The 23882-nt window shown below is 39.5% G+C and overlaps 1 protein-coding gene across 1 annotated transcript in view; it reads right to left on the reverse strand.

Moving 5' to 3' along the window:
• TENM1 (teneurin transmembrane protein 1) overlaps nt 1–23882 on the reverse strand; it is a 670347-nt gene that overhangs the window by 312875 nt on the left and 333590 nt on the right. The window contains exon 7 of the mRNA XM_055565537.1: nt 3388–3540. Within this exon, the coding sequence (XP_055421512.1) occupies nt 3388–3540 (153 nt within the window). The remainder of the gene's footprint in view (nt 1–3387; nt 3541–23882) is intronic.

Here is a 23882-nt window from a genome sequence, read left to right on the forward strand (position 1 = left end):
AGTAAAGTAAGTAAAGTCGCTCAGTTGTGTCCGACTCTTTGCGACCCCGTGGACTGTAGCATACTAGGCTTCTCCGTCCATGGGATTTTCCGGGCAAGAATACTGGAATGGGTTGCCATTTCCTTCTCCAGGAGATCTTCCCAACCCAGGGATTGAACCCAGGTCTTCCTCATTGTAGGCAGACCCTTTACCGTCTAAGCCACCAGGGAATTACATAGTAGCTAGTAGGATGCCAATAAACTCAAGGTAATTTTCCAATCATTTGACCGTATAATAATTATTTTTATAAATTAAAAAATATGCTTAACATATGTGCTACATGCTTTTTATCCATTGTCTCACTTACTTCTTAAAACCACTATAAGAGACAGTTACTATTATTATCACCCTTATGTTGCAGATGAGGACACTGGTTCAGCAAGGCATGCGTGCTTCCAAAGTGCTTCAGTCGTGTCCGACTCTTTGCGACCCTATGGACTGTAGCCCGCCAGGCTCCTCTGTCCATGGGCTTCTCCAGGCAACAATGCTGGAGTGGGTTGCCATGCTCTTCTCCAGGGGATCTTCCCGACCCAGGTATTGAACCTGAGTCTCTTATGTCTCCTGCGTTGGCAGGCAGATTCTTTATCACTAGTGCCACATGGGAAACCCTGGTTCAGCAAGACTGTGTTAATTGCCTGAGGCTAGAGAGCCAGTAAATGACAAAATCAGTCAGTATTCAAAGCCAAATCTGACTCCAGAGTCCAGGCTCTTAACTACAATGCTATATTGTCCAATTCTCTAGGAGAGTAAAGAAAACAATGTAAAAGGAATAATCTGGTTTTCAAGTTTATATTAAGACATGTTTTTAGAACTATATTTATGGGCTTGTGTGATGTCTAGAAAATTGTAAAAGGATACACTGACCATTTGGAAATATCCTTACGACATATTACATCTTCTGTAAGGACTGGTTTAGTATACACATGACATTATAAAAGAGGCACTGTGTTTTTACTTGGTAAGTAATATGCAGTAAAGACCGAACAGAGCAGGACTATGATGTGCAGTTCTTGCTAAGGTTTTGTTTAGACTTCCATAAAAAGTCAGTTTAAGATTATAACTTGGGATATATGGCATCAACCTTTAATGACTCTTCTTAATAAGTATTACATTGAAATTGCTTTGGCCTGTTTCTTGTTGTAACTGAGCATAAACTTAAAAACATTTTTCATTTATGAAACTTGTCACAATATATTAAAATAGAGGTATACAGAGTTTGTCCATAGGGTCGCAAAGAGTTGGACACACATACAGAATTTATCTAAAATATATCATGAATAGACACTGAGGTTCTGCTTTCAGTGTGTGAAATGTTTTTTGTGTGATTTTTATTTACATTTCATGTGTGAATTTCAGTAGAAGGCAAAAGTTAAGAGACAGATCTCTGCAATCAGACCACCAGTTTCTAGCTTTGTTACCTTGGGAAAATTACTTAAACCCTCTGTGCTTAAATTTCCCATTTTGTAAATGGGGACCACAGTGTTACTTTCATGATATAATACATGTTAAATGAAAGTGAAAGTCGCTCAGTCATGTCTGACTCTTTGTGACCCCAGGGACTATACAGTCCATGGAATTCTCCAGGCCAGAATATTAGAGTGGGTAGCTATTCCCTTCTCCAGGGGATCTTCCCAACCCAGGGATCGAACCCAGCTCTCCTGCATTGCAGGCAGATTCTTTACCAGTGGACCCACAAGGGAAGCCAAAGAATACTGAAGTGGGTAGCCTATTCCTTCTCCAGCACATCTTCCCGACCCAGGAATCGAACCAGGGTCTTCTACATTGTAGACAGATTCTTTACCAACTGAGCTATCAGGGAAGCTCTACATATTAAGTGTCTGGGGTAATTTTTGGCACATGGTAATTGTTTAATACAATTTAGTCATCATCATCATCAAACTATTTTTTTTGGAAAGGACTATAGAAACCTGAATTAGAATAAAAAATGAATATGCTTTGATGGCAGCTATGTGATAACCTGTTATTTTTTACCAAACAGATAATTCGTGATTTTCAGTGTGCCTGGCAAAACCTAGGCATATGATGCCAAATGGTGGCTCTTGTACTTGCAGATATAAAGGAATTAAATAAATAGTAGGAGAGAAGGTAAGGGAGAAAATATCCAAGCCCAAGTGTATTCAGACCCTTTCCTCTGCCATCTGTGACCCCTGTACTACCCTCAACCCCTCTCAGCAGTAACAATGAAATTGCTGGGAAAGGTCAGCTCAGGCTAGAAACATTAATTCTAAGGAAGGACATAAAGCAAACTGCATTGTGAATTGAAAACTAGAATAAACCATAATGTTTTCCTGAACCCTAACCATTAATTTTTTACTAAAGCATAGACCAAAGGAAAATTCCTTTTTGCAAAGCAAAAAATAAAACCAAACAAGACCCCAAGATAACTCCACAAAAGGAACTAAAAACACAAGCATAGTAATCAGAATAACTATAAAAATCTATTTTCAACTAGTGAACCAAAACTGTTTTTCCACCCGTATAAAATTATAAGCTTCTTAAGGGTAGGGTTTGAGTCATTCATTTATTCATTTGTTTATATTTGATCTAAAAATATTTTTAGAATAGTGGTGGTCATACATTTTGTTTGCAACTTTTACTTTTGGAAATGATGTACTGATATTTTACATGGCTCTTCTATACTGTATCTTACATCAAGACAAATCAAGAGAAATCACAATACAAATTTTCAATATTTGAATTTTAAGACTAAGATAATTTAGCATGAAATAAGATGTTCAGACTGCTGGTACTGTGATATTTATTGTAAATAAGTCAGGTAGTTCAAGCTTAGGTTGGTTAAATTTAACAATTCAATGCTCAAAGTGTTTTTTTCTTTTCCCCAGCTAGGAAGAATTCATGTTTCCCAAAGAGGAAACAATTCATATTCCCCCACATTGACATAAACATTCACCCTTGTATCACACACAGAAGGCATTTTCTTATAAACAGAAGAAATTTCCATATACCCTTTGAAAAATGATATATATAAATGCTCAGCTTGAACACAGAGAACTTAATCAAAATCCCATGTTGCTTCAGGGTAGCTATATGTAAAATGCAATTTCCATTGTATTGAAACCTCCATCCTGTAAATATTTATCTATTTTGAAAATTGCCAATATATTTGAAAAGTTTAATTGGTTTATACTCAAGGCAATAGAGAATCTCTTTTCATAAGACATTTACATGTATTTATTCTGTTCACGTAGAGTATTTCTTTTGAGTGATCATGAAATTTAATGTGAAATGAAACCATCCCAGATTTGGCACTGATGACCAAACTGGAAAAAAAGTAATCAATAATCAATCAATCATTTTGATCTGTACCTTTTTTCTCTGATTTATCGGAAACTTTTCCTCCAATTGGAGAGTAAGTAGTATCCATGGATTCGGTCCCTCTGTTCCCCTTGCTAACTCCATTTTCATAGAGCTGTCCTTCAGCGGGTTGCAACTGCCAAGTCAGGCCGAACAAATGTACTGCTGCAAGAAAACAAGCCGTAGAAGATTAATTAAATAACTGATGATATTATAAATAGTACAAGATTAAGTGGTTATTAAATCATGTTGCAGAAGACTATGTAATGGCATGGGAAATATTTATGATGCATCAAATGAAAAACATCAGGCTACTAAACAGTATGAATAGCATGATCTATATCGTGTATGTGTCTGTGTGCGTGTGTATGTGTGTGTACATATGTTGCTGTCTGGAGAAAGGGCTGAGAGGATATACCCCAACACATTAACAGTATGGGGGGATTATGGAGGAGTTTAATTTTCATCTTTATGATTTCTGTATTGTCTATATTTTTTACAATGAACATGTGTGATGTTTGCCATCTGGGGGAGAAAAAAGAAACTTTTGTTTTAAAAGAAATGTTTTAAAGGAACAATAGAGTAAAATTGACTTAGTTGATCAAGGATGGTTTTATGAAGAAAGTAGGATTTGAGATAGACTTTGAAAGATGTGTGGGGCAGGTGTGCGGAATGGGTGGGGTGAGGGGGCAGGCTGAACAAAATATGACTTTGTAAAAGCACAGGATGTATTTGAGGCAAAGGAAGTTGCTAGGGTTGATTGAAGTTTAACTATGTATAGAAGTTAGTGGAAATTAAGGCCAGAATAGTAGATAAGGGCCATATTGTAGAGGACATTGAATGCCACACTTAGCTATTTGGATTCAATTTACTGGGCAACTGGGAGACACTGCCATTTTCTGAATAGATGAGTAATAGGATCAGTTTTCTTTAGGAAGATTAATTTGATAGCAATGAGGAGCACTGATGGTTTCTAGGCAAATAAATGATATCATCAGAGCACTCTTTGTAAAAAGATAAAATCAGTAGTAATGTGGAGAAGGATGGATCGGAGGCTAAAGTTCTGGCAAGAACACAAATTGGCATGGCATTGTAATAATGTAGGTGAAAAATGATGAGTGCCTCATTTAGGGTGGTAGCTGTGTGAATGCAAAGAAGGTGATTCTTTAAGGAGAAATTGCATAAACATCATCTCAGGATTTGGCAACAAGCTCTGTGTATGAGTGGGTGGGTGTGTGCTTGCACTAATGTGCACGTGTGTAGGTGTGCTGGGGATGGGCATAGGAAAGAGTGACGGAAACCAAAATGATTAAGATTTTGAGCCTGAGTGGAAACAGTATCAGACTTTATATTTTGGGGCTCCAAAATCACTGCAGATGGTGACTGCAGCCATGAAATTAAAAGACGCTTACTCCTTGGAAGGAAAGGTATGACCAACCTAGATAGCATATTGAAAAGCAGAGATATTACTTTGCCAACAAAGGTCTGTCTAGTCAAGGCTATGGTTCTTCCTGTGGTCATGTATGGATGTGAGAGTTGGACTGTGAAGAAGGCTGAGCGCCGAAGAATTGATGCTTTTGAACTGTGGTGTTGGAGAAGACTCTTGAGAGTCCTTTGGACTGCATGGAGATCCAACCAGTCCATTCTGAAGGAGATCAGCCCTGGGTGTTCTTTGGAAGGAATGATGCTAAAGCTGAAACTCCAGTACTTTGGCCACCTCATGCAAAGAGTTGACTCATTGGAAAAGACTCTGATGCTGGGAGGGATTGGGGGCAGGAGGAGAAGGGGACGACAGAGGATGAGATGGCTGGATGCATCACTGACTAGATGGATGTGAGTTTGAGTGAACTCCAGGAGTTGGTGATGGACAGGGAGGCCTGGCGTGCTGCGATTCATGGGGTTGCAAAGAGTTGGACACGACTGAGCAACTGAACTGAACTGAAAGCATGGTGGAACCATTAACAGAGTTAGGGATTTCACACTTAGCTTAGTACTAGCTACAAATAGTTGGTACCAGATATGTGTTTATTAAATGCTTACTAGGTGGTCTGGGGAAGGGAGGAGTGATGGGCGGAATATGTGTGCATGCATGCCAGGTCGCTTCAGTCATGTCCGACTCCTTGTGACCTTATGGACCGCAGCCCACCAGGCTCCTCTGTCCATGGGATTCTTAAGGCAAGAATAGTGGAGTGGGTTGCCATGCCCTCCTCTAGGGGATCTTCCTGACCCAGGGATCAAACCCACATCTCTTATGTCTCCTGCATTGGCAGGCAGGTTCTTTACTACTAGTGCCACCTGGGAAACCCCAGGAGGAATATAGTGAATTCACATTTGGAGATGCCAGGTTCCAGGGACTGAAGGATTATCTAGAAAAGTCATGTCAGACACAAGGGTTTGAAATTCTGGAGAAACATAAAGGCTAGGGAAAGACTGCAGAATCAAATAGGCACATAAGCAATAGCTGAAGTGAGAATGATTGAGATTACTGAGTGAAGAGAATGTTAGGAGAAAACAGTGCCTAGGACAGAAGGTGGGGTAATCCTTTGTTTTCTCACTGCAATTTTCAACATCAACCAAAAGGGAAAAAAAGTTTATCTGTTCATAAGCCATCTCATATTTTCCTTTTTGTTCCTAGGTGGACTGATAGGGGCTAATTTATATGTCTAACACAAATATATAGCATATGAATTAGCAACCAAGAACAGGAAAGCTAGCCAGATAGCCTATTTAAAAATCATTCATCCACTTTGAGTTGAGCCAAAGAGATTTCTAACACCTACCTTCTAATTTATACTGAAAACTTTTAAGCATTTAATTGGTTTCTACCCTTTTATTTGGATTAAGGCCAGTACTGTCTTATGAATTTCTCTTGCAATTATTGGAAACAACGGAAACTCAGATGATACTGGTTCTGAATAAGGTACAGGATGGCATGCTAATAGAGCTCTATTAGGACATCCCTGAGATTTCCTTGCTCAAAGTACAGCTGGTTTAACATACTCTCTCCAATTAAAGGTATTCATCAGCTTTATAGAAAATTCAGTCTATTCACTCCCCAAATACTTTGAATATGATGGGTATTAGAAGTTACATTGAAAATGTGTTTGACTTTCTTGGTTCAGATATTGTTTTGAAATTAGATGGGCCAAAAAGAACAAAAGGCATAGTAGTTCTCAGTTTGAAGATCAAGGGCTATTTTATATACTTTATTTAAGGTAAGCTAGTTTCTTGAGGGGGGGGGGGTTCCCTTGTGGCTCAGCTGGTAAAGAATCCACCTGCAATGTAGGAGACCTGGGTTTGATCCCTGGGTTGGGAAGATTCCCTGGAGAAGGGAAAGGCTACCCACTCCAGTATTCTGGCCTGGAGAATTCCATGGACTGTATAGTCTATGGGGTCACAAAGAGTCAGACACGAGGGCACTTAATGAGAGAGAAAATACATGTGCTGAGAATCATTTCAAAATAATAAAATAAGGTTTAATTTTTCATCATAAATGGAATGGATTGCTTCCAGACAATCAAGACAGATAAAAAGGTATGCATAATTAGTCAAATACCCTTTGAGGGTGGTAAAACTTGATAATTTTTTTTTTAGTTTAGTTGTATCCTTTCTAGGTAACAAGTTGTTTGTAATGTACATTTGCATGAATACCTAATGAAAGTGACTTGCTACAGACTATGGGTACCATGGCAAGGCTATGGGTCTTTTCTCTCCTCCAAACTGAACTTCTACATACTGAGATGTGAAAAGAAATCAAAGAGAGCATTTATGTGCAGGGTAGATTGGGGTAACTAAGCAACTCTAGTGTTTGAGTTCTGTTAGAAATGATATATATATATATATATATATATTTTAGAAATAATATTTTTTTTAACACTAAGACCAATGTATAAAACTATATTGAACTTCAGGATATACCAACACACCCATGGGAAAGATACGGCAGTACTTCTATTATGGGGATGTATTTATTGATTCATTCAACAGGTATTTTCAAAGCATATGCTGGGTACATGGGGAATGTCGGGAATACAGGAAAAGGTAATAAACAGCCATCAATGCAAAGGTATTGGCTGACAAATATGGATGTTTGATATAAACAACCAACATAGCCTGTTGAACACATTGGTTGCATATCAGCCTTGGATACCCAATGAGGAAGATTCATAGTCTTCAGCTTCTAGTGGATCACCATCCAGATCTAGGTTACATATTTATAGCCACACTTTAAGCAAGTCCCCCAAACCCAAGTATAAACATTATGAGCCCACTGGTTAGAAGTAAGGGTACAACTGGTAATGAACAAACAGGGCAGTGTTAAGTTATATTCACATATTGATTTAACAAGTACTTCTTGAATGCCTAGTTTGGGCCAGGCACTGTTTTTCTATTTATAGCAGTGAATAAAAAGCAAAAGCTCTACCCTCCCATAACTCATGTGGGTAAAATAAGACCCATCAGTAACAAGTGCTATAAAGGGAAAAAAAATTAGAGTAGTCAGGGAAAACTTCTGGAGTATGTAATATTTGAACCAAGATTTGAATGAAGTGAACCCATATGAATATCTAGTTTAAAAACCTCCAAGGAAGAAGGGAAAAGGAATTACAGAAAGCCCGGAAGTCTTATATGAATTATGTGAAGAACACTAAGGAGTTCAGTGTGACCAGAGCTCAGTCAGGAAAGAGAAGAGTGGTACGAAAACTCAAAAACAGGATTGGAACTATAATCCTGTTATCTCTGTGCTCTAATCAACTTCACAAACTGATCACCAATAAACTACAAGTTATTGTTGTTTAGTTGCCAAGTCATGTCCAACTCTTCACAACCCTATGGATTGCAGCACACCAGGCTTCCTTGTCCATCACTATCTCCTGGAGTTTGCTCAAACTCAAATCCATTGAATTGGTGATTTCATCCAACCATCTCATCCTCTGTCACCCTCTTCTCTTTCCCTCAATCTTTCCCAGCAACAGGGTCTTTTACAATGAGTTGGCTGTTCTCATCAGGTGGCCAAAGTATTGGAGCTTCAGCTTCAGCACCAGTCCTTTCAATGAGTATTCAGCATTGATTTCTTTTAAGATTGACTTGTTTGATCTCCTTGCAGTCCAAGGGACTATCAAGAGTCTTCTCCAGCACCACGGTTCAAAAGCATCAATTCTTCAGTGCTTGCCTTCTTTATGGTCCAGCTCTCACAACTGCATGTGACTACTGGAAAGATCATAGCCTTGACTATACAGACCTTTGTCGGCAAAGTGATGTCTTTGCTTTTTAAACACACTATCTAGGTTTGTCATAGCGTTCCTTCCAAGAAGCAATTGTTGTCTAATTTCATGGCTGCAGTCACCATCTGCTGTTCTGCTGTGAGTTTAGAGCCCAAGAAGAGGAAATCTGTCACTGCTTCCACGTTTTATTCTTCTATTTGCCATGAAATAAAGGGACCATATGCCATATTAGTTTTTTTTTTTTAATATTTAGTTTTAAGCCAGCTTTTTCACTCTCCTCCTTCACCCTCATCAAGAGGCTCTCTAGTTCCTCTTCACTTTCTGTCATTAGAGTGGTATACTATACACTATACAAGTCGCTTAGTCGTGTCTGACTCTCTGCGATCCTGTGGGCTGTAGCCTACCAGGCTCCTCTGTCCATGGGATTTTCCAGGCAATAGTACTGGAGTGGATTGCCATTTCCTTCTCCAGGTATAGAAAGTAATAAAACTAAATCGCACAATGCCAGAACATTTACCTACAAATGAGCACTGCTGGTTACAGTAGATCTAATACAATGACTCCTGACCTCAAAGTCAAAATTCTTTTTCCTAAAGACATATATAAACTATATAAAAATATACAAGCTCAATGAGTGGAGTTGGACACTACCCAGATCTCTCAAGAAGTACCATTCCAATATTTGCACTACCCTGAAATTCAATGTCTGGACAGAATGTGTCTGCCTGTTCAGATATTCTAGGAGTAATGTCTTTTCAGTTGATTAAGAATGGTAGTTCCTAATGCTCTCCTCACAAATGTTCCTTGGTGCTGAGTCGCATAGATTTTATAATTCTTATCCTTCTTGCTTTATCCAATTGCAAAAAGCTATGCTCTGAAATTATAAATTTATTACCAAGTTAAGGTAACAAATGGAGTATCTCGCTGTCCCCAGTTGTCAAAGTCAATCAAGCATCTTGGCTCTCAAGGCAGGCTGACTTCGTAAGAAGCACTTTTTGCATATTTCTATAGGCTGAAACCTCCAAGTCTCTCTGCAGTTATTTCTCTGCACTCTGTGTTAGGATGTTGGCCTTTGTTTCTCATAATTAAGACTGATGGTGTCTAGTAATGTTTATAATCGATAATACTTCCCCATTCCAATCCCCTTAAATAGGCAAATATACATTTATAAGGGAGAGACTTCAGGGAGAAATGCTTCAGAAGTAGATACAGGAAATGCATGCTGAATGACCTAGGTCTGTACTGTCTAATATGGCAGCCACAACGTGGCAACACGTGTCTACCAAACATTTGAAATGTGATTAGTCAGAGTCAAAGACTTAATATAAAGGAGATCATGTAAACTATCCAATTAATAATTTTTATATTGATTACATGCTGAAATGTTAATATTTTATATATATATATATTTGATCACATCAAAATTTATTTAAATTAACTCCACCAGTTCCTTATCACATTTTTAATGTGGCAATTATAAAATTTAAAACTCTATATGTGGTTTGGGTTATATTTCTGTTGGACAGTGTTGATCTTGACTATCTAGAGCATTTCACAAAGCGGTATGGTCTTTCTCTTTCTGAACCGTGTCGCAGAACTTACCATGCTACATTGAAGATACCTACTTATATGAATGCCTCATAATTTTAAGCACTGAAAGGACAGGTACTGTGTCTTCTTCATCTTTTTGTCCTGGTCCCTAACTTGGCACCTGGGAGTCAAGAAGTACTCTTGCTTATACACTGCTGATAGGTCTATAAAGTGGTAAATTGCTTTTGGAAAGCACTTTTGCGATTGCTATTGATTGTCTATCAAAATTTATACTGGGAATGTTCCTGGACCAAGGAATTCTACTTCTAAGAATCTGCCCTAAAGAAATAATCACATACAGGCCTACATTTCTTAACTGCATTTTGCTTTATTGTGCTTCACAAATATTATGATTTTTAAGAATGGAAGGTTTGTGGCCACCCCGTGTCCAGAAAGTCTATTAACACCATTTTTCCAACAACATTTGCTCACTTTGTGTCTCTGTGTCACATGTTTGTAATTCTCACAATATTTCAAACTTTTTCGTTATTATTATCAATATATTTGTTGTGGTGATCTGTGATCAGTGATCTTTGATATTATTACCTTAACTGCTTTGGAATGCCACGAACCATGCCCATGTTGCTGCTGCTGCTAAGTCACTTCAGTCATGTCCGACTCTGTGTGACCCCATAGACAGCAGCCCACCAGGCTCCCCCGTCCCTGGGATTCTCCAGGCAAGAACACTGGAGTGGGTTGCCATTGCCTTCTCCAATGCATGCAAGTGAAAAGTGAAAGTGAAGTCACTCAGTCGTGTCCAACTCTTCGCGACCCCATGGACTGTAGCCTACCAGGCTCCTCTGTCCATGGGATTTTCCAGGCAAGAGTACTGGAGTGGGGTGCCATCGCCTTCTCCAGAACCATGCCCATATAAGATGGAAAACTTAATTGACAAATTCTGTGTGTGTTCTGACTGCTCTACTGGCCATTCCCCCATCTCTCTTGCTCTCCTCCAGCCTTCCCATTCCCTGAGACACAGCAATGTTGAAACAACCAGTTAACCGTACAATGGCCTCTGGGTGTTCAAGTGAAAGGAAGAGTCACACTTTAAATCAAAAGCTAGAAATGATGAAGGTTAGCAAGGAAGGCATGTTGAAAGCTGAGACAGGCCTCTTATGCCAGTTAAACAAGTTGTGAATGCAAGGGAAAAGTTCTTGAAGGAAATCAAAAGTGCTACTCCAGTGTACACATGAATGATAAGAAAGTAGAAATGCCTTATTGCTGATTTGGAGAAAGTTTTTAGTGGTCTGGAGGATCAAGCCAGCAACAACATTCCCTTAAACCAACGCCTCATTCAGAGAAAGGACTCCCCTTTTATTCTGTGATGGCTGAGAGAAGTGAGAAAGCTGCAGAAGGAAAGTCTGAAGCCAGCAGACATTGGTTCATGAAGTTTAAGGAAAGAAGTCGTCTCTATCACATGAAAGTGCAAGGTGAAGCAGCAAGTGCTGATGTACAAGCTACAGCAAGTTATCCAGAAGAACTTAGTTAAGATAATTATTGAGCTGCCTACATATTAAACAACAGACTTTTCAAGTAGAAGAAGTGGTTTTCTATTGGAAGAAGGTCAATGCCTGGTTTCAAAGCTTCAAAGGACAGGCTGACTGTCTTGTTAGGGATTAATGCAGCTGATGACTTTCAGTTGAAGCCAGCGCTCATTTACCACTCTGCAAATCCTATGGCACATAAGAATTATGCTAAATTCACCCAGGCTATGCTCTGTAAATGGAACAACAAAGCCTGGATGACAGCACGTCTGTTTATGACATGTTTTCTTGAATACCTTAAGCCCACTGTTGAGACCTACTGCGCAAAACAAAAAGATTCCTTTCAAATTATTACTGCTCATTGACAATGCATGTGGTCACCCAAGAGCTCTGATGGAGATGTACAATGAGATTAATGTTGTTTGCGTGTCTCCTAACACAACATCCATTCTGCAACCCATGGATCAAGGAGTCATTTCAGCTTTCAAGTCTCATTATTTAAGAAATACACTTCATAAAGCTACAGCTGCTATAGATAGAGGTTCCTCTGGTGAATCTAGGCAAATTAAATTAAAAACCTTCTGGAAAGGATTCTAGATACCATTAAGAATATTTGTGGTTCATGGGAGGAGGTCAAAATATCAACATCAACAGGAGTTTGGCCCTCTTGGGTGACTTTGAAGGGTTCAGGACTTCAGTGGAGGAAGTAACTGCAGAAATATAAAGGTAGAAATATAAAGAGAACTAGAATTAGAAGTGGAGCCTGAAGATGTGAGTGAATTGCTGCAATTTTAAGATAATACTTTAAAAGAAGAGGAATTGCTTCTTATGGATGAGCAAAGAAAGTGGTTTCTTGAGATGGAGTCTACTCCTGGGGAAGATGCTGTAAAGACTGTTGAAATGACAACAAAGAAATTAGACGATTACATAAACTTAGTTGATAAGCCAGGGAAAGGTTTTGAGAGGATTGACTCCAATTTTGAAAGGAGTTCTACTGTGGGTAAAATGCTATCAAACAGCATTGCATGCTGCAGAGAAATCATTTGTGAAAGGAAGAGTCACTCCCTGAAGCAAACTTCATTGTTGACTTATTTTAAGAAATTGCCACAGCCACCCCTAGCCCTCATTGCCACCACCCTGATCAGTCAGTAGCTGTCAACGTGGAGGCAAGGCCATCCATCAGTCAAAAAGTTTATGACTTGCTGAAGACTCAGATGATGGTTCCAGCAATGAAGTATTTCTCAATTAAGGTATGTCCATTGTTTCTTGTAGACATAATGCTATTGTATAATTAATATAAAACATTGTGTTATCAACATAACTTTTATATGCACTGAGAAGCCAAAAAATTCACGTGACTTTTCAATTAAAATATTCACTCTGTTGCAGTGGTCTGGAACCAAACTGACAATGTCTTTGAGATGTGCCTATTCCCAACTTCAATCTAATCTAGCCATCCTGTTCACCTGATGGGGGAAGAAAAAAAAAAACAAAACTCAAAAATTAGTGTGAAGTTCACAGTCCAGAGGAAAAGCTCACTAAAGACTGAGACCTAAATATAGGCTCGCAGAATGCTTCTCCAACCCCACAGCTCACTACCACATCAGTTCAGTTCAGTCGCTCAGTCGTGTCTGACTCTTTGCGACCCAATGGACTGCAGCATGCCAGGCCTCCCTGTCCATCACCAACTCCCGGAGTTTACCCAAACTCATGTCCACTGACTTGGTGATGCCAGCCAACCATCTCATCCTCTGTTGTTCCCTTCTTCTGGCTTCAATCTTTTCCAGCATCAGGGTCTTTTCAAATGTATCAGCTCTTTGCATCAGGTGGCCAAAGTATTGGAGTTTCAGCTTCAACATCAGTCCTTCCAATGAACACACAGAACTGATCTCCTTTAGGATGAACTGGTTGGATCTCCTTGCAGTCCAAGGGACTCGCAAGAGTTCTCCAACACCACAATTCAAAAACATCAATTCTTTGGCAATCAGCTTTCTTTATAGTCCAATTCTCACATCCAAACATTGCTACTGGAAAAACCACAGCCTTGACTAGATGGACCTTTGTTGACAAAGTAACGTCTCTGCTTTTTAATATGCGGTCTAGGTTGGTCATAACTTTCCTTCCAAGGAGCAAGCGTCTTTTAATTTCATGGCTGCAGTCACCATCTGCAGTGATTTTGGAGCCCCCCGAAATAAAGTATGTCACTGTTTCCACTGTTTCCCCATCTATTTGCCATGAAGTGATGGGACCGGATGCCATGATCTTCGTTTTCTGAATGTTGAGCTTTAAGCCAACTTTTTCACGCTCCTCTTTCACTTTCATCAAGAGGCTCTTTAGTTCTTCTTCACTTTCTGCCATAAGGGTGGTGTCATCTGCATATCTGAGGTTATTCATGTTTCTCCCAGCAATCTTGATTCCAGCTTGTACTTCATCCAGCCCAGCGTTTCTTCTGATGTACTCTGCAGATAAGTTAAATAAGCAGGGTGACAATATACAGCCTTGATGTATTCCTTTCCCTATTTGGAACCAGTCTGTTGTTCCATGTCCAGTTCTAACTGTTGCTTCCTAACCTGCATACAGGTTTCTCAGGAGGCAGATCAGGTGGTCTTGGATTCCCATCTCTTTCAGAAATTTCCACAGTTTACTGTGATCCACACAATAGGACTAGGCTTTGGCATAGTCAATAAAGCAGAAGTAGATGTTTTTCTGGAACTCTCTTGCTTTTTCGATGATCCAACAGATGTTGGCAATTTGATCTCTGGGTCCTCTGCCTTTTCTAAAACCAGCTTGAACATCTGCAAGTTCATGGTTCATGTATTGCTGAAGCCTGGCTTGGAGAATTTTGAGCACCACCTTACTAGTGTGTGAGATGAGTGTAATTGTGTGGTAGTTTGAGCATTTTTGGCATTGCCCTTCTTTGGGATTGGAATGAAAACTGACCTTTTCCAGTCCTGTGGCCACTGCTGAGTTTTCCAAATTTGCTGGCATATTGAGTGCAGCACTTTCACAGCATCATCTTTTAGGATTTGAAATAGCTCAGCTGGAATTCCATCAGCTCCACTAGCTTTGTTCCTAGTGATGCTTTCTAAGGCCCACTTGACTTCACATTCCAGGATGTCTGGCTCTAGGTGAGTGATCACACCATTGTGATTATCTGGGTCAGAAGATCTTTTTTGTACAGTTCTTCTGTGTATTCTTGCCATCTCTTCTTAATATCTTCTGCTTCTATTAGTTCTGTACCATTTCTGTTCTTTATTGAACCCATCTTTGCATAAAATGTTCCCTTGGTATCTCTAATTTTCTTGAAGAGATCTCTAGTCTTTCCCATTCTACTGTTTTCCTCTATTTGCACTGATCACTGAGGAAGGCTGTTTTATCTCTCCTTGCTATTCTTTTGGAGAAGGCAATGGCACCCCACTCCAGTACTCTTGCCTGGAAAAACCCATGGATGGAGGAGCCTGGCTATTCTTTGGAACTCTGCATTCAAACGGGTATATCTTTCTTTTTCTCCTTTGCTTTTCGTTCCTCTTCTTTTCACAGCTATTTGTAAGGCCTCCTCAGACAGCCATTTTGCCTTTTTTGCATCTCTTTTTCTTGGGGATGGTCTTGATCCTGGTCTCCTGTACAATGTCATGAACCTCCATCCATAGTTCATCAGGTACTCTGTCTATCAGATCTAGTTCCTTAAATCTATTTCTCACTTCTACTGTATAACTGTAAGGGATTTAATTTAGGTCATACCTAAATAGTCTAGTGGTTTCCCCTACTTTCTTCTATTTAAGTCTGAATTTGGCAATAAGGAGTTCATGGTCTGAGCCACAGCAAGCTCCTGGTCTTGTTTTTGCTGACTTTATAGAGCTTCTCAACCTTTGGCTGCAAAGAATATAATCAATCTGATTTCAGTGTTGACCATCTGGTGATGTCCATGTGTAGAGTCTTCTCTTGTGCTGTTGAAAGAGGGTGTTTGCTATGATCAGTGTGTTCTCTTGGCAAAACTCTATTAGCCTTTGCCCTGCTTCATTCTGTACTCCAAGGCCAAATTTGCCTGTTACTCCAGGTGTTTCTTGACTTTCTGATTTTGCATTGGGTATTGTTCTAAAAGGTCTTATAGGTCTTCATGCTGCTGCTGCTGCTGCTAAGTCGCTTCAGTCGTGTCTGACTCTGTGCGACCCCATAGACAGCAGCCTACCAGGCTCCCCCATCCCTGGGATTCTCCAGGCAAGAACACTGGAGTGGGTTGCCATTTCTTTCTGCAATGCATGAAAATGAAAATTGAAAGTGAAGTCGGTCAGTCGTGTCCAATTCCTAGCGACTCCATGGACTGCAGCCTACTAGGCTCCTCTGTCCATGGGATTTTCCAGGCAAGAGTACTGGGGTGGGTTGCCATTGCCTTCTCCATAGGTCTTCATAGAACCGTTCATCTTCAGCTTCTTCAGCATTACTGGTCAGGGCATCAACCACCACATCAGTAAAGGCCTATTTACAACAGTTCTTTTTATCCAATAAAATCAAACCAATTAAATCTCATCAAAAATATAATCTCATCAAATCCATACTTAAGAGTCTATGTCTGATTTCAGTCATGTCTGACTCTTTGTGACCCCATGGACTATAGCCTGCCAGGCTCCTCTGTCCATGGGATTCTCCAGTCAAGAATACTGGAGTGGGTTGCCATGCCCTTCTCTAGGGGATGTTTCTGACCCAGAAATTAAACCCGTGTCTTTTATGTCTCCTGCACTGGCAGGCTGATTCTTTACTAATAGCACCACCTGGGAAGCATGCCTATATGTGTCTATAGGGGCATGTACAAGGAAGTTCAGAGTATTATTGTTAATATAATGACTCTGTTAATATGGTTAAAAAATCTACCAACATATCTGTCTATGAAAGACTGATATACTCATAATATGAAACCCTATGTAAGAATGAAAAAGATTGATACTAAGAAACTATGAGATGAGAGGAGACATGGCAATTAAACGCACTGTGGTATACTAGATAGGATCCTGGAACAAAAACAACAAATAGTGGAAAACTGAAGAAATCCAAAATAAATGAGTTAATAGCATAATACTAATGCTAATTTCTTAAATTTAACAACGGCACTATGGTTATGCAAGATGTTAATATTGGTGGAAAAAGGTTTAGGGAATTCTGTGCTGTATTTGCAACTTTTCTGTAAGTCTCAATTCGTTTCAAGATAAGATCCCCCCCGCCCCCCCAAAAAAGAGAGAGACAGAAGAAGAACTGACTCAGTGGTGTGTTTTCTAATCATTTACAAGAGCCAACAGTGTACATCCTTTCCAAATTCCTCCTTCGATGACTTCACACCGGTATTGGGTGTATTAACACTGCTGCTGCTGCTGCTGCTAAGTAACTTCAGTTGTGTCCGACTCTGTGCAACCCCATAGATGGCAGCCCACCAGGCTCCCCTGTCCCTGGGATTCTCCAGGCAAGAACACTGGAGTGGGTTGCCATTTCCTTCTCCAATGCATGAAAGTGAAAAGTGAAAGTGAAGTCGCTCAGTCATGTCCGACTCCTAGTGACCCCATGGACTGCAGCCCACCAGGCTCCCCCGCCCATGGGATTTTCCAGGCAAGAGTACTGGAGTGGTTGCCATTGCCTTCTCCGGTATTAACACTGCAGGAATCAGCAAATGTTGCAAATCAAGTATTTTTTTTTTAACCCAGAGAGCTAGTTGTTAAACATTTATCAGCACACCACTAAATGACCTATATGTATTGACATGGAAAGAGCTCTAGGATTTATATAAAAAATAATGTAGAACAAGGCACATCCAATGAATGACCCTATGTAAATAAAAGAAAAGGTATCTGTCTATATGTATATATAAATATGTAGAAAGAGAACTGGAAGGATTAATACCAAATTATTGATCTTTAGAGTGGGGAGCCGGAGGAAGTCAACATTTTCATAGTATTGTTAGAATCTTTTACAATGATACTGTATTCTCATACTGTTATACAATAAAAAATAGGTGCTCAACAAATCTTTTTTAAGCTGAATAGATAGGTGCATTGTTTTATTCCATCTCTTATTTTTGCTTTCTGTCTAAAGTAGAGCTTTTCACAATGTTTAAAAGCATCAGAACAATTCGGCAATTAAATATGAATAACCCCAAATGCATCAAAAGATAAAATAGAACTGTTTTGATTGAAAGGAACTGGGAGTACAAAAGCCTTGTCCAAAAGCTCCACAGATATTGTTTGAAATGTACTGGCCTAAAAAATCAGCCTCAAAATAACTGAATCAGGAAATTTTGGATGCTGGTAAGAACCTTTTTAGGCAATTAAATTTACTTCACAATACCAGGGTCAGAAGATAGGAAAACTTTCATGTTTTTCTGTATCTCTTGGTGTTTTATGTCCACTCTCTTACTCTTACAGGGCTTCCCCAGTGGCTCAGTGGTAAAGAATCCACCTGCAATGCAGAAGACCCAGGTTCAATCTCTGGGTCTGGACAATCCCCTGGAGAAGGGCATGGCAACCACTCCAGTATTCTTGCCTGGAGAATACTGGACAGAGGAGCCTGGCGGGCCACAGTCCATGGGGTCGCAAAGAGACACGACTGAGCAATGAGCACAACACACACTCTTACAGAAAATATTCCAATCTACTTAATAACAAGGGAAATAGAGCTTTGGTAATGAATACACAAGTAAAACCTTTAAATTGCAAGATTTGCAAGGCAAATAAAAGTCTGCTTTCAAGAAATTCATCTTGTATCTCAAACTGCACACATATTCAGCTAAGCAAGCCATAATTTTTTATTGCAAGAATTTTTTGGTGTTATCTTCAAATTTGGCCAAATAAATTTATTTAGAAAATATGAAATATATCTTATAGATAAAAGTCCTGCCCATTGTAAATGCTGTCATGTTTCAAATCATGCCAAGGCAAAAGCATATGATATTTTTCAATATAATTTGTTTTTCCTTTTTTGTAAAAAAAAAAAAAAAAACATTTCCCCACTAGTTCCCTTACATATCTTGCTTCATGTTCCTTCAGGCTAAGGACTGCTACTGCTTTTGTACTTTACTTCCAAAGCTTGTCAAAGCTACAGATCTACTTGTATGTTAAACAGTTCCCTTCCTGAAAAATATCCCTGGTACATTACCCAGATGGTGACCCCTGATGACTTCAGGCTTTCAAGTTAACTCCTGTGAGAAGCAATCTCACCAGACTGATACTTCAGTGGACATTGTGTGAAGTGAGAGGCTTCTACAAGAGGGAACATAACTGCAAAAACAAATGCTCCTTGAATTAAATGCAGTGACTGCTAACATTACAGAAACCAGGTTATCTTTCTATCATAAAATAAATCCCATTTTCATTACATTAAACATCAAATTAGTATATGAGTGAACTACAGCCCTTTGATAAATTACCTTCAGATCTTGGTTTTTATCCTGGTAATAACCAGATTACATGCAGGATTGAAAACCATTAGTTTTCAGAGAAGCATTTTTCAAGAACTAAATAAAGGAAGTAATACATGTTTATTTATGGTGCCTTACTTTTGCTTCAGCAGTTTCATGCAAATTTTCTTGTTTTTTCCTAGGGTTATACATATACATTTTCTACTAAAAATATTATCTGTGCTTGCACGACATCGTAAACATAAATAAAACATACTTAAATGCTCCTTTTCAAAGCAGTTTGAATGGAGTCAATATGGCTGTGAGATTCCTTTCAAGCATTTTTAAAAGCCTGAAAAGCTGTCATGTTGGGTATGGGTAGAATTTCCTTTGAAAGAAGGACCTCACCAATTAAAAAAAAAAAAATAAGCAAGATCAGCATTTTATAATCTGAACAGTTTTACATAACACATTTTGCTGGCTTGCCATGGTGAAACAGTAAAATTAAATGCCAATTAAAGGAAAGATTGAGACAGTACAACAGAGGTGATAAGGACACCTTTCTTGTTGCGCCATATGTTTGAATCCCTATATTTCCTCTCCTAAGTGAAATGAAATATTCTCTATTGCTGCATACTTTTTTTTTTTTTTGCCTTAGCATGGTCCTAGTTTTACCCAATATTGAGGCTAGAAAAGATTCTATCAAGGTAATAAATCATTTTAATATCCCAGTTCTATATTATATTATCTTAAAACTTTCATTTATTATGTATTTTATATTTTCCATTCCAAGGCTGCAGCAATATTTATAAATAACATGTCTATTTAGGTACCTTATCACAGGTTTAATATATGATCTCCATTTGCAGTTGCATAACGGGCCCATCTGTGTATTCCTTATCAGACAGACACAATTATAGAGTGTTTTCATCTCAAGTCACAGCAACAATAAGTGCTCTCAATAACTCAAAACTTATTTACTTTTGTATTATTATTTGCTTTGTGGAGTCAGGTGAAATAGGCAGCATAATGATGGGACTCCCCCCACCCCCCCAAAAAAACCCCTATCTTAATGAATAATGCAGCAAAAATATCAATTTAGCCAGGAGCCAGCACTTTTGATTCTTCCTTAAAATTTTCTTTTTCTTTCTCATTTTACTTTGTTTTCTGCTCAATGAATTTTCCCTTTTGCTATGGTCCAAATCACTATTACTTCATCATTATTGATGATGGAAGTCTCTTAGATTCCTAAACAGTCTCTCATTCTCTTTCCTGGTCTCTTAGATTCCTAAACAGTCTCTCATTCTCTTTCCTGGTTGAATGCTTATTGGTAATAATAGACATGTTCTTTAAAAAAAAATCCAAATAAAACTGGTGACTATAGACAGTGAGAAACAGGCCTACACAGAAGCTCTCTCCTCCTCTTACCCATTTGCTGTGTATGTATTTAAATTTAAAATATGGGAACGTATTCATTGATTTATGACTTCAACCCCTGAAGACGGTGCTTTGAAACTTACTTTTCTGATCTGGCATCATATTGTCACAGCCATAGATATATGGCATGTGTTCTTCAAACTTGAGATTTGCTTGAATCTTGAGATTTCTGCCTTGTAAGATTTGATCAGAGGGGGCCGTAAGATGAATTGGTAGAGATTATAGTGTGAAATGAAAGTCGCTCCTCTTTGCAACCCCATGGACTGTAGCTCACCAGTCTCCTCTGTCCATAGAATTCTCCAGGCCAGAATACTGGAGTGAGTAGCTGTTCCCTTTTCCAGGGCATATTCCCAACCCAGGGATTGAACCCAGGTCTCCTGCATTGCAGGCAGATTCTTTACTGTCTGAGCCACCAGGGAAGCCCTGGTAGAGATTATAATGATCCAGTTTGTTCTGAGTTTTATGAGGTGGCATCATGACAGTGTTCTTCTGGAAGAGTCATCAGTGTTTGGGCTTAACTCATGATCAGAGTCTTCAAGCCTTTCCTCCTTTCATGCAATAATTATCTGTTATCCGACTACTATGTATTAGACTCTGTCCTAGTTGTCGAAGATACAACAGTAACTGCTTGGTTGCAAAAATGCTTGCACTCCTGGAGCTTACACTCTGTCTAAAAGGAGGCAGTTGTCATGTGTCTGGAGTGGAGGTGTCTTGTTTCAAATCACAATTCTGCTACAATTAGTATCAGAGTGACCTTGGGCAAGTTACTCAACTGTTGTGTCTCATTATCCTCACTATAAAATATGCATAATAATAGCACCTGCCCCATAGGGTTCTTGTGAGGACCTTGTGAGTCAGTACATGTAAAGTATCTAGAAAAATGCTTGGTAAATTCTCCATAAATGCTAACCATTATTACTAGGTCTGGTTAATTGGCCCCTTAGGTTAGCCTCTCCAAAACTACCGTGGAAGAGGAGAAAAGCAGAAAGTCATTTACCCATTGCATCCTTTGCTTGCTTGTCCTAAAAGAGGTTTATGTATTTGCATTTATAGGGGGAGAGCAGTTGAGAGGTTTGAATAGCACTACTTAAGTAGAGCTTAAGTCTCTGAGAGAACTGCAGCTGCCATCTTCACATGTTGCTGCTGCTGCTAAGTCGCTTCAGTCGTGTCCGACTCTGTGCGACCCCACAGACGGCAGCCTACCAGGCTCCCCCGTCCCTGGGATTCTCCAGGCAAGAACACTGGAGTGGGTTGCCATTTCCTTCTCCAATGCATGAAAGTGAAAGTGAAGTCGCTCAGTCGTGTCCTACCCTCAGCGACCGCATGGACTGCAGCCTACCAGGCTCCTCTGTCCATGGGATTTTCCAGGCAGAAGTACTGGAGTGGGGTGCCATTGCCTTCTCAGTCTTCACAGGCTGTATGGCAGAATTAAACACAAACCTTACCTGACTTCTGAATTCCAAATCCTTGACTTCAGAACAGACATTCATTTCTCTCCTCACCCCCATCAACATCCCGCAAACCTGCTCATTTCCTTTTCGTCATAATATTTTTTTTCAAGATGCCAAAGGGAGTTTTAAAAATTAATTAAGTATTTATTTGTTGCTGCACTGGGTCTTGATTGCTGTGCATGGGCTTTCTCCAGTTGTGGCGCGTGGGCTTCTCATTGTGGCGGCTTCTCTTGTGGTGGAGCACAGGCTCTAGGTGCATGAGCGTCAGTGGTTGTGGTGTGCAGGCTTAGCTGCTCCATAGCATGCAGAATCTACCCAGATCAGGGATCTAATCCAAATCCTCTGCATTGGCAAGTGGACTTCTATCACTGCACCACCAGGGAAGTCCTCTCCATCATATTGGTCATTGCAATTTGGAAGCTGTAGATTTGGGGTTCAAAAGGTTTCCGGAAATCAGAGCATCCTTAAAATTTGTCATTTCTTTACAAAGAAATGTAGAGTGCACTTTCTACAAAGGTTAGTACAAAGTGGTTAGAGTCTCATTTCTGAAACATAACTGATAATTCTCACATAGCTGTATAGTATGCAATGGGTTCCAAGAACATTTTCGGCTGAGTTACCCAGCACAAGTATGCATTGCTGGGTGATGGATGAAAGTCTAGCAGATTGACCTGTGCAGGTAAGGGAATCTTATGTACGGAACATAATAAAATTATGGTATGTCAGAGCTCAAAAGACCACAGGCTAATAGTTTATAAAAGAGGGAGGGAGTAACCTTACAGTAAAGAAACCCAGAAACATTATGTCAGCCAAGGTTAACATCATCAGTGATAGCATGTACATTAATAGCATATGTCCTTGATATGATGTGATGATGGTAACTCTTTAGTCTTCCCCCCTCCAAACCCTTAGAAAGTGAAGTGAAAGTGTTAGCCGCTCAGTCATGACCGACTCTTTGTGACCCCATGGTCTGTAGCCCGCCAGGGTCCTCTGTCCATGGAATTCTCCAGGCAAGAATACTGGAGTGGGTTGCCATTTCCTTTTCCAGGGGATTTTTCTGACCCAGCGATCGAACCTGGGTCTCCCACATTGCATGCAGATTCTTTACCATCTGAGCCACCAGGGAAGCCCATTATAACAACACTAGAGAAATTCAAATTGAGGGACATTCTGTAAAAAACCTGACCAGTGCTACTCAAAACTGTCAAGGTCATCTAAGAAACTGTCACAGACTATAGGAGACTAGGGAGACATGGCATATAATGTAATATCCTATCCTGGAACAGAAAAATGACATTGGGGAAAAATTGGTAAAATCTGAATCAAGTGTCAAGTTCAGTTAACAGTAATATTCAATGTTGGTTTTTTAGCTGTGAGAAGTGTACCATGGTGACATAAGATGTCAATAATAAGAGAAACCAGAGGAGAAGTGTATGGGAATTCTCTGTACTATCTTTGCAACTGTTCTGTAAATCTCCACTTGTTCTAAACTGAAAAGCTTATTTTGGAAAAACAAAAAAAAACAAAAAAACAAAAACAAGCAAAAACATATATGCAAGACCAGAGACCAGCCATTTGGTTCAATCTCATTTTACAGAAGAGGAAACTGAAAGCTAGAGAGGATGTGCTTTGCCCTAGGACACACAGAAAACCAGCTTCTCTTTTATTCGGGACCAAGGGAGGAAATGATCCATTTCTGGTAGTCATTGACATTTTGTACTGAAGTCATTAGGCTGGAATATTGTGCTAATGAGGCCAATGTTATAGGTTAAAGTTTTATGCCAACCAGTTGCTTCTGCATAGAGGAAAACTCTGCTCTTTGCCCACAGAGTGATTACTCCAACTAATTTCATCCATCCATCTCAGGTAAGTGCCTAGGGGAGAACTGAAAGCTCACTAGCAATCTTCCATCCATTCAAAATACATGAACAAGTATAGGATCTTT

The sequence above is a fragment of the Bubalus kerabau genome, chromosome X, assembly GCF_029407905.1.
Source record: "Bubalus kerabau isolate K-KA32 ecotype Philippines breed swamp buffalo chromosome X, PCC_UOA_SB_1v2, whole genome shotgun sequence".
In the NCBI taxonomy this organism is placed as follows: domain Eukaryota; kingdom Metazoa; phylum Chordata; class Mammalia; order Artiodactyla; family Bovidae; genus Bubalus; species Bubalus kerabau.